The sequence below is a fragment of the Salvelinus namaycush genome, chromosome 8 (assembly GCF_016432855.1).
Source record: "Salvelinus namaycush isolate Seneca chromosome 8, SaNama_1.0, whole genome shotgun sequence".
Classification (NCBI taxonomy): domain Eukaryota; kingdom Metazoa; phylum Chordata; class Actinopteri; order Salmoniformes; family Salmonidae; genus Salvelinus; species Salvelinus namaycush.
Genome location: NC_052314.1, coordinates 35814110 through 35828694, shown reverse-complemented (window position 1 = coordinate 35828694; position 14585 = coordinate 35814110). Strand labels below are relative to the sequence as shown.

The window sequence follows — 14585 nt, the reverse complement described above, 5'->3', positions numbered from 1 at the left end:
TCAAAACCATGAAATAGCACATATAGAATCATGTAGTAACCCCCCCAAAAAATGATAGTCCCACTAAACGCAAACCAGATGAGATGGCGTATCACTGCAGAATGCTGTGGTAGCCATGCTGGTTAAGTGTGCCTTGAATTCTAAATAAATCACAGAAAGTGTCACCAGCAAAGCACCCCCACACCTCGACCATGAAGGCCTGATTCACGCAGTCTCCTCTGAACAGTTGATGTTGAGATGTCGGTTACTTGAACTCTGAAGCATTTATTTGGGCTGCAATCTGAGGTGCAGTTAACTCGAATGAACTTATCCTCTGCAGTCTTCCTTTCCTGTGGCTGTCCTCATGAGAGCCAGTTTCATCATAGCGCTTGATGGTTTTTGCGACTGCACTTGAAGAAACGTTCAAAGTTCTTGACATTTTCCGTATTGACTGACCTACATGTCTTAAAGTAACGGACTGTCGTTTCTCTTTGCTTATTTGAGCTGTTCTTGCCATAATATGGACGTTTATATGGTCTTTTACCAAATAGGGCTATCTTCTGTATACCACCCCTACCTTGTCACAACACAACTGATTGGCTCAAATGCATTAAGGAAATAAATTCCACAAATTAACTTTTAACAAGGCACACCTGTTAATTGAAATGTATTCCAGGTGACTACCTCATGAAGCTGGTTGAGAGAATGCCAAGAGTGTGCAAAGCTCATCAAGGCAAAGGGTTGCTACTTTGAAGAATCTAAAATATTATTTTTTGTTTACAACATGATTCCATGTGTTATTTCATAGTTTTGATGTCTTCACTAATATTCTACAATGTAGAAAATAGTCAAATAAGAAAAATGTTTGCAGAGCACACAACTTATGCTAGACTTGGTTCATTTCATTCCATTTACGAGTTTTGTTAATTTAGTAGTCTTTTGTTTGGAGCGCTCCTGTCAATGTTGAGTAAGGACACACACCATATAAGTAAGCCAATAAATGCCCATTTGGGGATCTGACAGTATTTCTGATTGACTTAATGCACCACCACTAATGAGCTGTGGAGCTTCTCAAAGTAATGTTTTCTTCACCTCAAAACAGCATGCCTGTTTTTACATCCATTGTGAATGACAATTCCTCAATCCATTCGAAAAATCTTTCCAGCTCTCTCCCTTTCGATAACCACTCAGTGTGAAAGGGAAAAATGTCATGCTCTGATCCAGTGGAAATGTCATAAAATAAGCCTACTCACTGGCACAGAAACTCTGGGGCCCAGAATATGTTATACAATGTTGCAAGGAGCTTCAGGTCAGACTGAAGTTAATAGTTGATACAATGTTTCAAGTTTGTTGCAGACAAACCATACATAGCCAATAGGATTTTAATTGTTTTTTTCAGGATATGTTCTACCCGCAGGCAGCAATGTTTTTATTTGTTGGCTTTATAGGCTATTTTTACATAGTTGGCAATAGAAGTTACTTTAGGTTTATCATTTAGATTTGGATAGAATTTTGATTAACCACATGACAATGATTTTGAGATATGAAGACGTTATTATAAATGAAATGAAACGGTTCCATGAAAATGTGCAAATGAAACCCATAACTGGCATGCAGATCAGTAGAAATGGTAAGCTACATTGGCTCCTTGTGTAGCCTATTACCGGCAACTTCAGGCGAGCAATGGCAAAATCAGCAAAAGCCAGTCGGAGCAGGATGAGAACGGTCGGGACGAGTTAAGGTTTTTTTCTTCTGGTTATCTTGATCTCTGGCTCCCTCGAGTCATTTGGGTCTTATTTCATCAAACAGCGAGCTTAAAGCATCAGACAAGCTCAATGCATATTTAGTTGATTATATAATGGAAAAACATGGATATATTTGCATATAGTTGATTATATATGGAAAAATAAATTGGTCGAAAGAACAGATTACTTTCGGTCAACTTTTTTTTTGGGGGGGGGGGGGTGGCCCTAAATGATACACCCCTACCCTATTCTCCCATCATCCCTCATTAGCCTGTCACTTCATTCCCCTCCTCCCCCGAGCTCCTACCAACACAAACCAGTTTACTGACAACAACTCATCATCCATGTGTGCACGCACACACACACACACACACACACACACACACACACACACACACACACACACACACACGTTTGTCCGACTGGCTTTGAACCGGAGTTTCCTGCATGATGCCAAAATACTATGTGTTAACCCACTGAACTAAACCCTCGTCTTCCAATGACAATCAGCGATGAGATTTCTGCAGACAGCTGCCCTCCCTGGGAATCCCTCTATTTCTGCCTGGGAATGGAAAGGGAAAGATGCAGCAGCGGGCACAAAGCCTGTTGATTGGTGGCTGACTGGGGGTCTATTTGTCTCTGTGACCTAGTCCCAAAAATGGGGGAAGGGAAGGGCTGGGTGCTGCTGGTGGGTGTTATTACCCCCATCCCCTAGTACTCCCTTTTTAATGGTTGTCTCTCTCAAGCCAAGCTGCATATTCAGAAGTACGACAATGTGATTCATGTCCTAGCCTGAATCAACCCTGTTAACCATGACTCGACTATAAAACGCTAGTGAAAAGGGATACAGGGTGCATGAAATCTCTACTCATTCAATGACTAATCTTACTTGCCATCTTTCTCAAAACCTAATTTCATCGGGCAAGAAAAAAAAAAGAAAAGAGGGTTGACACAAACAGGGGAGGATTGGTTCTTTCAATTAGCTTGATGTTGTTCTAGGTGTTTATCTTATTCGATAATGACTCAGCCAAACAGACCACTAAAACAGAAGAATAAAGCACACTGCTATAAGTACGTCCTACTTATCCTCCCCCTTATCATCATCATCATCATCTCCTCCTTTCAGATGAATATGGATGTTAAAGAGAGACAGTGTCCTATTGCGCCACCCCTCAGACCAATCCAATACACCATGTCCTTCAGTGGCTCCCACACTACTAATAAGTGTAGGATAAACTTGATGAAATAAGAGTTAGGGGGGAGAAGAAAAGGCAGAGGGAGAGGATCAAAATGATGCTAATGCTCTTGAGATGGTTTGGTTTGATGCACTTTAAAAACCTAGCTCAGCTTTGATGTCCTGCCACCAGCTACTTTTCTGGAAAGAAAAAAAAAATTAACTTTAAAGGAGAGAACGATAACAGGCTGTATTATAACTGTTCAAGTTCAGCACAGGTCAAAGAGAGTGTGTGTGATTTACACTTCTGACAAAATACACTTGAAAAATGAAGGTGGAAAATAACAGGAATCAAACCTGCGGACTGGCAATACACAAAACCCACACACCATGGGACAAGCAGTGATAAAAACAGGATGGTGTGGGTTTTGGAGGTGTTCCCCATACACCCTAAAATAGTTGTGTATTTCCATCTGCTAGTGTTTGTATATGATAGAGCTCAATGTTTCCACAGGTAGTAGGGCTTGGGGTTCCTTTTTCCACCACAGGGGAGGGAGTGGATGCCCCCCAGAGCTGTGTACACACAGGATCAGAGACAGTATTCGACCACTCGTACAATGACCTGTCCCTTCCCTCACCCCAGCTCACCTGAAGAGGTTTTCAGCCCCGGCCCTCATCCTCATCTCCTTGTTTATCTGCTGGTTGATACGAGCTCTACGGTGCTGCAGCTTACTGCGTTGGGTCTGGGAACAGGGATCACAACCCTGGAGAGAAAGAGGGGGATTGGAAGAGAGATTGTGGTTAATGCATAACATGCTAGAACACAACATATGTCTGTATCGCTTCTTGCTTGTGTCTAAACCCTACGTGTAGTTCACGTGCCTTTGTATATTAGTGTGTAATAAACAAACTGTGCGTAAAGAAGAGTATTCCTAGCCGAACAGGTAGGGGTTGACGGACTATTCAGTACATTACACAAACCTGTCACAGATACACCTGACTGAGGGAGACATACACCGGAGCACCTGGTTAGCTTCCCTCCCTGATTAAGTATGGGTGACTAAGACCACCTGCCTCCATCACAGTTAGGATCAAATATCCTGGTGTCAATGTAGTAGGCTCTCTGTGGTGATGGTTGCCAGGAGACCGAGCCCCAGCAGATCTCGGTCGGTAGCCTGCTGTGAGGTAAGTCCTTAGACGTCATGGTCTACAGAACAGAGGAGACTTGAAGACCTCTTACACCTGACCTTTGCCTACCACACACACAGGCACCAAAAGTTACCAATGCTCTTTTTAATACTGTAACTTCGTCACCACACCATGTCATGTGATCAACTCAAGGTGTGGCTCTGTGCCTCTACACGTGGTATTCAGTTACAAGCCCTACACCTTCACATATGATCTGGAACTGAGGAAAGGAGTAGACCATATGATCCATGATTATGCAGAGCGCTCTAATGGAAAGGCTCAAATGGGCTCTGAGATCACAGCTTAGAAGACACATGAAGCTGGGAAGGGTTAAAAAAAAAAAGGTGTGCAATCACTATTATGAGGCTGGGGTGCTGCTATGAGATCAAGTTTAGACCTAGATCTGGACTGTACTAGTGACTAGGATTACATTTTGGGAAATATTCAGAGGTGGAAACTTTCCATGGGAATTAAAGGGAATAAAAGGAAATATGCAAATTAATATTAATACCATTTAAATGTGGTTGTTTTTTGCATTGGATACATTTACCATGTCATATGGAGACAAACAAACCTTTTACCTTATAAGTAGACAAATGCAAATTATTAAATCCTTCCAATAGAAAAAAAACTAAAGAAAACACTTTAGTTACGAACTTAACTTTAATTAAATGAGATGACTCTTCACATGGGATGATTTCACTAAACAACAAAAGGAAATATTGAATGATCCCCAATGATCCATCGCATCTCCCAAAAACATTTTCAACATACATCTGTAAAATGATAGTCTAGAAACTAAAGCTTTGGTTGTCTTCCTCTCAGGCTTCCATGTCTTCTCCCTGGACCTCCTCAATGTCCACCTCTTGAACATCAGACTGAGGCCTCATCTTCACTGTCACTTTCCAACCTTGTTGAGGATGGCTTGTTGTCAGGCTCAAAAAGCATCAAATTTGCCCAGTTGGCCACAAATGTTTCAACCCTTGTATTGGTCAGCCTGTTGCGTGCTTTGGTGTGTGTGTGTGTTCCCAAACAAGGACCAGTTACGCTCTGAGACGGCTGATGTTGGTGGAATTTGGAGGATTATGGAGGCAACAGGGGAAAGAGCCTCAGATCCACAAAGTACCTTCCACCAGGTGGCTGAGATATGTTGGCACGACTGCCATATTGCATCTCCATCCCAAAGCCCTTGCTTGGAAGTGTACTTTGCCAGGCTGCCAAGAACTGTGCCCTCAACCAGGCCAAGGTGGCGAGACACACCAAACAGGATGCTCTTGCCAGCATACTTGGGGTCCAACATGTACGCTGCGGCGTGTATGGGCTTCAGGCAGAAGTCTTCACGCTTTTTGATTCATTTCAGAACTGCAGTTTCCTCTGCTTGGAGCAACAGTGAAGTGGGAAGGGCAGTACAGATTTCTTCTTACATCTGCAAGCAGAGTCTGAACATCAGACAGGATGGCATTGTCTCCCTCAATCATACTGCTATAGGTTTCAGGAGTTTCAGGCTGCTTACCACTCTCTCCCAAAATACCTCATCCAGAAGGATCCTCTTGATGGGCCTGTCCATATCGGCAGACTGATATGGCCATTTCTTGGAGAGACTCCTTCCCTTCCAGGAGACTGTCAAACATGATGGCAACACCACCTCAACGGGTGTTGCTGGGCTGCTTCAATGTGGTGCTCTTGTTCTTCTCACTTTGCTTGGTGAGGTAGATTGCTGCTGTTGGATTCTGGAGTAAACTTTGAACATTGTTATACTCAGAGTATAGGAACATTAGTTACACAAGAGACATGAGGGGTGAGTGCAGGAAAAACAATTACATGTGACAGTATTGATAAGGGGAGAAACCGTTGAAGGCTCATATCACTTAGTTCCCTGCTTAGCAAGAATGATGCAATGTTTAGAGATAAGGAGGAGACTCCACCCAAAGTGGGGTATGAATACCACCACGGGGGAAGCCATGTCTGTGTTTGAATTACAGCTGTAACAACCCTTTGGGAAGAAATACATTTGGTTAAGCTTCTCTAGTGTGTGAGTTATTTACTCTGAAAAATAAGAACTTAACACTGCTATAACTTGATGACCCTTCACATACCTAACCATTTCCTTGGCTCTCTTGTAGAGTGTATCCATTGTTTTCAGTGCCATGTCATCCTTGAGAAGCAAATTCAGTGCATGAGCAGCACAGCCAATGGGTGTGATTGTGAGGATAGGACTCCTCCACTTTAGACCAAGCAGCCTTCATGTTCGCAGCATTGTCTGTCACCAGTGCAAATACCTTATGTGGTCCAAGGTCATTGATAACTGCCTTCAGCTCATCTGCAATGTAGAGACCAGTGTGTCTGTTGTCCCTTGTGTCTGTGCTCTTGTAGAATACTGGTTGAATACTGCACCTCGAATAGAAGTAGAGGGACTTTTGTCAGAGGTTGCTTGTTGTGAGTGTTGAGGGAACTTTATGCACTTGGCCAGATGATTCTGCATCTTTGTTGCATTCTTCACATTGATTTGGCACAGTATTTGCAAATGTACACAGCTTTTCCTTCTACATTAGCTGCAGTGAAATGTCTCCACACATCAGATAGTGCCCATGGCATTTTCCTGTAAAGATTAGGAAAGAAATTAGTAAAAAAAACTAAAACAATTCCCTGTACAAAAATTGCTAAGCAGTTAATTAAACAGCTCCTTTGTAAGATACGTTTTAAAATGAAACATGTATGGAAACCAGTGAATTAACACTCCTCAGCAGGCTCAATCAAGTCAAAACCCACATGGTAGCAACAACTAACTAGCAGAAACTGTTAACAAGTTAGAAATGATTTAAAATCACACATTACTGTAGGCTACTATTTACTAGTTAACAAAGAAATTGTCATAAAATATATTCACCCCACCCAGTATAGTAATCAAAACTTACCAGAAAGCATGTAGTCCTTGGCTCAGACAGTGTAGTAGTGTGGGCTCAATAGCATCTAATTAGTGTGCAAGATCTTGAGAATCAGCTGTACATGTGATAGAAGAGTCCACTGCACAAGTGATGGAAGAATGCACCTTGCATGCAGAGGGTTGAAATTCCATTGAATTGGGGATAGTTTAAACAAAATATGCCACAAGACCTAGACCTTTTGTGTATCCCACAAAAAAAAGGTTAACTGTTATAAGCCAACTTTTTTTTTTTAGGAATTTAAGCAAAATTGCCCAAATTTCCAAGAAAATGCAGGAAATTTACCAGAAAGATTCCAACCCTTTGGAACCCTACTAGTGACCAATGATGCTGCTGATGATTAGGGAATTTCATGTGACTATTAATTGTCATGCAAATGGTCACAGTTAGTGTCATAGATGTGACGATTCAGCTTTTAAAATTATTACCAAAATATACCCTCATGTAAAAAAAATTACTTATATTGGGTAAACTACCTACTTTCAACCCAGAGACATTTGCCCAGTAGTATAAAAGTACTTTACTATTAATATTTCACAACTTTAACTTTACTACATTCCTAAAGAAGATGATGTACTTTGCACTCCATACATTTTCCCTGAATGTACTCGTTACATTTTGAATGCTTAGCAGCAAAGGAAAATGGTCCAATTCACGCACTTATCAAGAGAACATCCCTGGTCACCCCTACTGCCTCTGATCTGGCAGACTCACTAAACACAAATGTCTGAGTGTTGGAGTGTGCCCCTGGCTATCTGTAAAAAAAAATCTATAATATATAAGTGTGCGTCTGGTTTGCTTAATATAAGCAATTTGAAATGATTTATACTTTTACCTTCAATACTTAAGTATATTTTTGCAATTACATTTACTTTTGATACTTAAGTACAGTATATTTAAAACCAAATACTTTTAGACTTCTACTCAAGTACCATTTTACTGGGTGACTTTCACTTGAGTCATTTTCAATTGAGGAATCTTTACTTTTACTCAAGTATGACAATTGCGTACATTTTCTACCACTGCATATGCCAATGCTACAGGTACAGTTAGACATCTGATTCCACTGTAGTCTGATAACTGAAGTACAAGACATGTACAGTGCATTCAAAAAGTATTCAGACCCCTTGGCTTTTCCCACATTTTGTTATGTTACAGCCTTATTCTAAAATGTATTAAACAAATATTTTTCCTCATCAATCTACACACAATACCCCATAATGACAGTTTTTGCAAATGTATTAAAAATGAAAACAAATAACTTATTTACATAAGGACCCTTTGCTATGAGACTCGAAATTGTTTCCATTGATCATCCTTGAGATGTTTCTACAACTTGGAGTCCACCCATGGTAAATTCAATTGATTAGACAGGATTTGGAAAGGAACACACTTGTCTATAAGGTTCCACAGTTGACAGTGCATGCCAGAGCAAAAACCAAGCCATTAGGTCGGAGGAATGGTCCGTAGAGCTCCGACACATCTGGGGAAAGGTACCAAAATATTTCTGCAGCATTGAAGGTCCCAAAGAACACAGTGGCCTCCATCATTCACTCCATCACAGTGGCCAGTCTTAAGTAAAAAAAGCACATGACAGCCCGCTTGGAGTTTGCCAAAAGGCACCTAAATGACTCGGACACCATGAGAAACAAGATTCTCTGGTCTGATGAAACCAAGATTGAACTCTTTGGCCTGAATGCAAAGCATCACATCTGGAGGAAACCTGGCTCCATCCCGACGGTGAAGCATGGTGGTGGCAGCACCATGCTATGGGGATGTTTTTCAGCAGCAGGGACTGGGAGACTAGTCAGAAGAGGGAAAGATGAACACAGAAAAGTACTGAGAGATCCTTGATGAAAACCTGCTCCAGAGTGCTCAGGACCACAGACTGGGGCGAAAATTCACCTTCCAATAGGACAACGACGCTAAGCACACAGCCAAGACAACGCAGGAGTGGCTTCAGGACAAGTCTATGAATGTCCGTGAGTGGCAGAGCCAGCTTGTAGAGTCATACCCAAGAAGACTCAAGGCTGTAATCGCTAACAAAGATACGTCAACAAAGTTGAGTACTTATGTAAATGTGGTATTTCAGTCTTTTATTTTTAAGACAGTTGCAAAAAAAAATTAAAAACCTGGTTTTGCTTCGTCATTATGTTGTACCGAGTGTAGATTGATAAGGGGTAAAAAACACTTTAATACATTTTAGAATAAGGTTGTAACTAGTGATGCACCGTCATGACATTTTTGGCTGATACGTTCCTTGCCCCAAAAAAACAATACCGATATTTAAAGGTTTAGCGGCCATTTAAGCATTCTAGTACAGTTAAATAGTTAACACACCCACACACACAGCTGTCTAAGGCACTGCATCTCAGTGCAAGAGGCGTCACTACAGTCCCTGGTTCGAATCCAGGCTGTATCACATCCAGCCGTGACTGGGAGTCCCATAGGGCGGCACACAATTAGCCCAGCGTCGTCCGGGTTCGGCCAGGGTAGGCCGTCATTGTAAATATGAACACACACACCACCACACTGACCAAAAAGTTATTTTGTTGCTATTTACGCATGTCCCATTACCAGTAAAACATAAATCGTTCAGTCGTTTCATTCTCAACCAGGATTTCTATGGAACGCTGTTTGGGTCTTTGCGTGTCAAAAAAGATACGTCAAATAACACTATTTGACATGTCAAATAAGCTTGTTGACCAATCAGGACCTGAATATGACTGCACGTTAGAGATGAAACGGTATGAAAATGTAATATCACGATTATAGTGACCAAAATTATCACGTGATCAGTATTATCACAGTATTGTTAAAATGGGCTAGAAATGTGACCACTGGTAATGAACACTCCCTCTGATGGCACGCTGGTTGCACAAAAGCGTCCTGGCAACCCTGGCAAGGTAAGGCAGGTCTGATGCATGGTCCCCGCACCACACCAGTGGATCCTCTTCTGCTGGAATGGGTGGCAGAGACAAGTAGACCTTGATCTCTTCTTTCACACAGTATTCTGGGGTGGTCAGAATCTGACCCTCTTCACCTCTCTGCTGCTTTGTTGAGGTAATCTTTCTTAGCAACCCAGCCAGGCCTTTCCCCTCCGATACTGCTGTGGGAGTGTTGGTGGTGCTTAGTGGATCTTCCTGGACACAGCAGTCAGTGTCAACTTTTGCAGCCTCAGGTTCATCTAAAAAGCTCCTTTTGAAGTGGGGGTCAATGAAACAAGCATGACATGACTCTTTGCCTTCTCTGTGTATCTGTTAAGGTCTTCTCTCATTACCCTCCTTGGCCAGGGATGGCTCCGTATCCTTTTCCACCAGAACATCACGGGTGATGTGGTCCAGGACAGGCTTGATGGCTGACAGTGTCACTCGTGTCTGAGGCAAGTGCATATGTAAACTTGCTTAGAGGTTCAAGGAGCTGGCACAGTTGCTCCATGACACTTGTCGGCATCCTTGGGCATCAGATGCCATTTTCCTCTTTCTCCAGCCAGTGTCGCAGACTGGCTGCTGTTGGCTGATGAAACGCTAAAGCATCTTGTGTGTAGATCCCCATCAGGTCACCACATCATGGATTACAGCCTTCTGTGGCATGTTGAGGGCAGCTTGCTTTCCTCTCAGTTCTCCCCTTCTCTTCCAGCTCCGTGAGAAGCCTTGGACCAGATGATGGCAGGCCTTGACTGCTGTGTCAACTCTGAATTTTCAGAGCCTTTGAGATGGCCAGGTTCAGATTATGGCCAAAGCACCCAAGCCACAGATCTGGCAACTCTTCAAAAGCCTTGATCATGTTTGTTGCGTTGTCTGGTTATGCAGACCATTACTTTCTTGTTGCTCCCCCACTCTGCCAGCATATTCTCAAAAAACTCTTGTGAACAGAGTTGATCAGCTGGAAAGAACCGTGTTTCCAGGCAGTTTCATTCCAGTTGCCAGTCTGGGGTGAGGTCATGGATAGTGAAGCTGATGTAGGGTTGACCACCCCTGCTGTCACTGGTCCAGAGGTCAGTAGTTGTAGCAAACCATGTGCCTTTGAGCCAAACTTTTTCCAACAATCAGCTTTAACCTGGTTGTACAGGTTTTGGATTTCAGTCTTGGATAAGAATGTTCGTGATGGCACTTTGTTGTGAGGCACGGCAACCTTAAGCCTCAGAAAGCCAGGCCTCTGAACAATTTGAAATGTTCAGTATGTTTAGCATGAAATTTACATAAATACAAATGGTCTTAAGACAGTGATAGTAATTGCAATGAGCCAAATAATTGACATAAATACAGGAGTCTTGTATGAGTATATAGTGTTTCTCCTGTTGGAACACTTTCACATCCAAGTCGACAACTGACAAGTTTTAAAATGAACAAAATATGTTGGTTGGGTGACTAAACAGCATTATTGTGTGCAATGGGCGAATAGAGTCTGGAAACACACAACACATACAGCAGAACAACGTGTAGTGTTTTAACAAGAGTAGGTAACACTGAAAGCTTCAGTTTACATTATTTACAAGCTATTAGCAAGTTAGACAGAAAAACTATGAAATGTTCCCCCATTTCGAAACCCCACATCATGCATTGAGCTAACATGGCATACATGGCATTCATTATAAAGTAGTGGGTGGTGGTCACGAAGATCACTCAAGAGATTTGAAGTGTTGCTGCCATTTTGCAGCGATATACATCTTTTTTTTTTTGCATGTTCTGCAGACAGGGTGACCATCTTCGATTAAGTTTCCCTCAGCACTCTTGTAAAACCCAAAATACGACCACACTTCAGATTTGGTCCTCTTAGAATTCTGAAAAAAATCTGAGTGCTGTCACTGCCTTTCGCCATGTTTTCACACAAAACAAAACCTGCGTTGCATGAGTAGACTGATATCCCATTTCATTGATCCCCAATCCTTAGGTAAAGCTGTACAATGCAATATGAATGTCAATACACACAATAGGCTGACTTACTCACAAGGATTCCTAAATCATTGCTAAGAATAATGACAATGACTGCAGTTTCTACTGGTCATTGTTTTCAGGCTGGTTGTATTGGTGCTAGCTAGGTACCAAGCTAAAGCTAGCTAGCTACCCTAGAAGTTGCGGTCGAACAAATAATGCTTTATTACCAACGCGCTATTGTAAACACATCGTTCATGGCCGGTGTTTGCTTGTTTGCAGAATATTTTTGTACAGCTTTGACAGTGCAACTGATAGTAGTGGTGGCGCTTGGCTTGCATGTGCATATTCAGAACACACAACATTCTATAATAGAACTGTTATTTGACGTGTGAAATTAAAAGCTTATTTTACTCGTCAAATAGTGTTATTGTCAAAGTGTTATTTGACGTGTATCTTTTTTGACACGCCAAGACCAAAATGGCATTCCATAGTATGTCGTGAAGCTAATAGCAGTGCCGCTATTACTGTTTTGCACATCGGGCCGATACCGATGTTGGCATTTTTAGCTAATATCGTCTGATTCCGATATGTTCACCGATATATTGTGCATCCCTAGTTGTAACATAACAAAATGTGGGAAAAGTCAAGGGGTCTGAACACTTTCCGAATGCACTGTACATGTCTTCATCATGTAGGCCTGCAATTGTCAGGAAATTAAAATAAAATGACAGCTGATGGTCAGAGGCGATAGGACAGCCACACGCTGCTTTTAAGTTGTCATCTGCATGGTGTGTTTTGTCCTTAAAGCCATCTGACTAGGCTCTTACTCATACAGTACAGAGAAACAGACCACAACATGGAAGGAAAGGCCATAATAGGGTATGCTAACCCCAAAATGATTAACTCTCTCTCCTTATTCCTCCCCTTTTCTCTCAAAGCCAAGCCAACCTTCTCCCTCGATCTCCCTTTTCCCCCTCACCTTATTTCACTCTCCTCTCTACTTCACTCCCCCCCTCCCTTCATCCCTCTCTCTTAGTGAGGTGTTTGTTCTGTGAGTGTGCGCTCAGTAATCCTCAGAGTGCTTGTAGGGATTAAGGTGCTAGCCTAGCCATGCTTCAACCCCCTGCCTCCGGGATCCTGCTCCAGCTCAGCCATAGCCATACTACAACCCTCTAGCTCCAGCCTTAGCTCAGACCGAGCTCTCCTAGATGCATGATGACTTCAGAGCAGCAATGTGATTGGTCAATAATAAAATACATCTAGGGTGTGTTGTATGGTTTTCAGCTCTAAAACACATTAATTGCATGACCTGACACAAAACATGTTGGGAAAAAATTACACAAATCATGTTGTGCCAACACAGTGATTGTGTTAAAAGTTCACAACATGTGCCATCCCTAACAAGACACAGGGATGTGCCAAATAACATATTTTATAAGTGTACCCCCGACCAGGGGACAGCAGGTGGTGGAAAGGTGTAACCTGGCTCTCCCAGCAACATCCCATCAGTACGATATCTCCCCCTGGACAGCATCCTGCTACAATCTACCCCCCATGACCCAACAGCAGACCCCACCCCCCCACACACATCCCCACCAAGTCAACAAAGGTTTATCAACATAATGGCAACTCAATGCAGGACCAAGATAGCCCTCAATGAATATGTAATCAGTTCAGTAATTAAACTTGGTGTATGCAATGCGTGTCAATTCTAAATAACTGAACGGTGCATTTCATATGGTATTGATAATGTGGAACACCTAAGCAGTATGCATTATGAAACTGACAATTAGGCCAAAATAGTATTGTCCTGTTCATAACAGATACACGTCCCAATGGAAAATGTACTTCAATATAAACGTGTGTTGGTACAGTATCGTGTTTTTCTAGCTACAACTGCGTACCGCTCACCTTTCTGATACTCCCGTCGTGACTCCCCTGCTCCATCATCGGTGCGGGAAGCTCCAGCTCCAGCTCCTCGTCCGAGCCAGCGTCAGACATCTCCGGCTCTCTATAATAGGAATGCCCAAAGGCCGTTTATTCAAACAGAATAAAAACCACCACTTTTCCCGTTATAACCTAGCCACACCTACTACCAGTTATTGTCACGGTATTTATTTAGCTAGCATACCGTGTTTGAACTACATTGAAACTAGAAACAAGTGAACTGGGACTGAATGGATGAGCTCGTTCTGGTTAGCAGTTTGTTTAGCATTAACTTACCAAACATTGTACCACACAACTAGACATCTAATATGCACACTTGCCTTGTCGCAGGTTCTTCTCCCATCCTCATCAAGCCAGGACGCTAGTAGGCAACTTGTTGAACCAATACTTTTGTAATTACAAATGTCCACAGGCCAGGGTCTCTTGCGGTGGATGGGTAGTGAGAAAGATAAACACAGAAAATAACCAGAACAAAACAACTACTATCTGTTCCGCAAGACGTATTCGTTTACCTCTACCTCACCAAACCCTTGAAGAGAAAAAAAACTTGCGGCGTGGTCTTACCCTAGGAGGCGGTACATATACATGAAAAATAGCCAATGACATAGCACTCCTATTGATTGACGTTAATGTTGACGAATCGAAATATTATATTTCTCTTGCTGACAAGTAACACTGTCCAATTGTGAATCCAATGGGCGGTGACAACATTTGGAATTATAGTTGCCCATAA

General features: G+C 42.3%; 1 protein-coding gene across 1 annotated transcript in view; it reads right to left on the bottom strand.

The window, feature by feature from the left end:
* Positions 1-13906, bottom strand: part of LOC120052108 (rhophilin-1-like) — a 54558-nt gene extending 40652 nt beyond the window's left edge. Inside the window, exons 1-4 of the mRNA XM_038998958.1 lie at positions 13817-13906; positions 10309-10405; positions 9971-10137; positions 3547-3662 (exon numbers count right to left, since the gene is read on the bottom strand). Coding sequence (XP_038854886.1) covers positions 3547-3662; positions 9971-10137; positions 10309-10405; positions 13817-13906 — 470 coding nt within the window. The remainder of the gene's footprint in view (positions 1-3546; positions 3663-9970; positions 10138-10308; positions 10406-13816) is intronic.
* Positions 13907-14585: the final 679 nt, after the last annotated feature.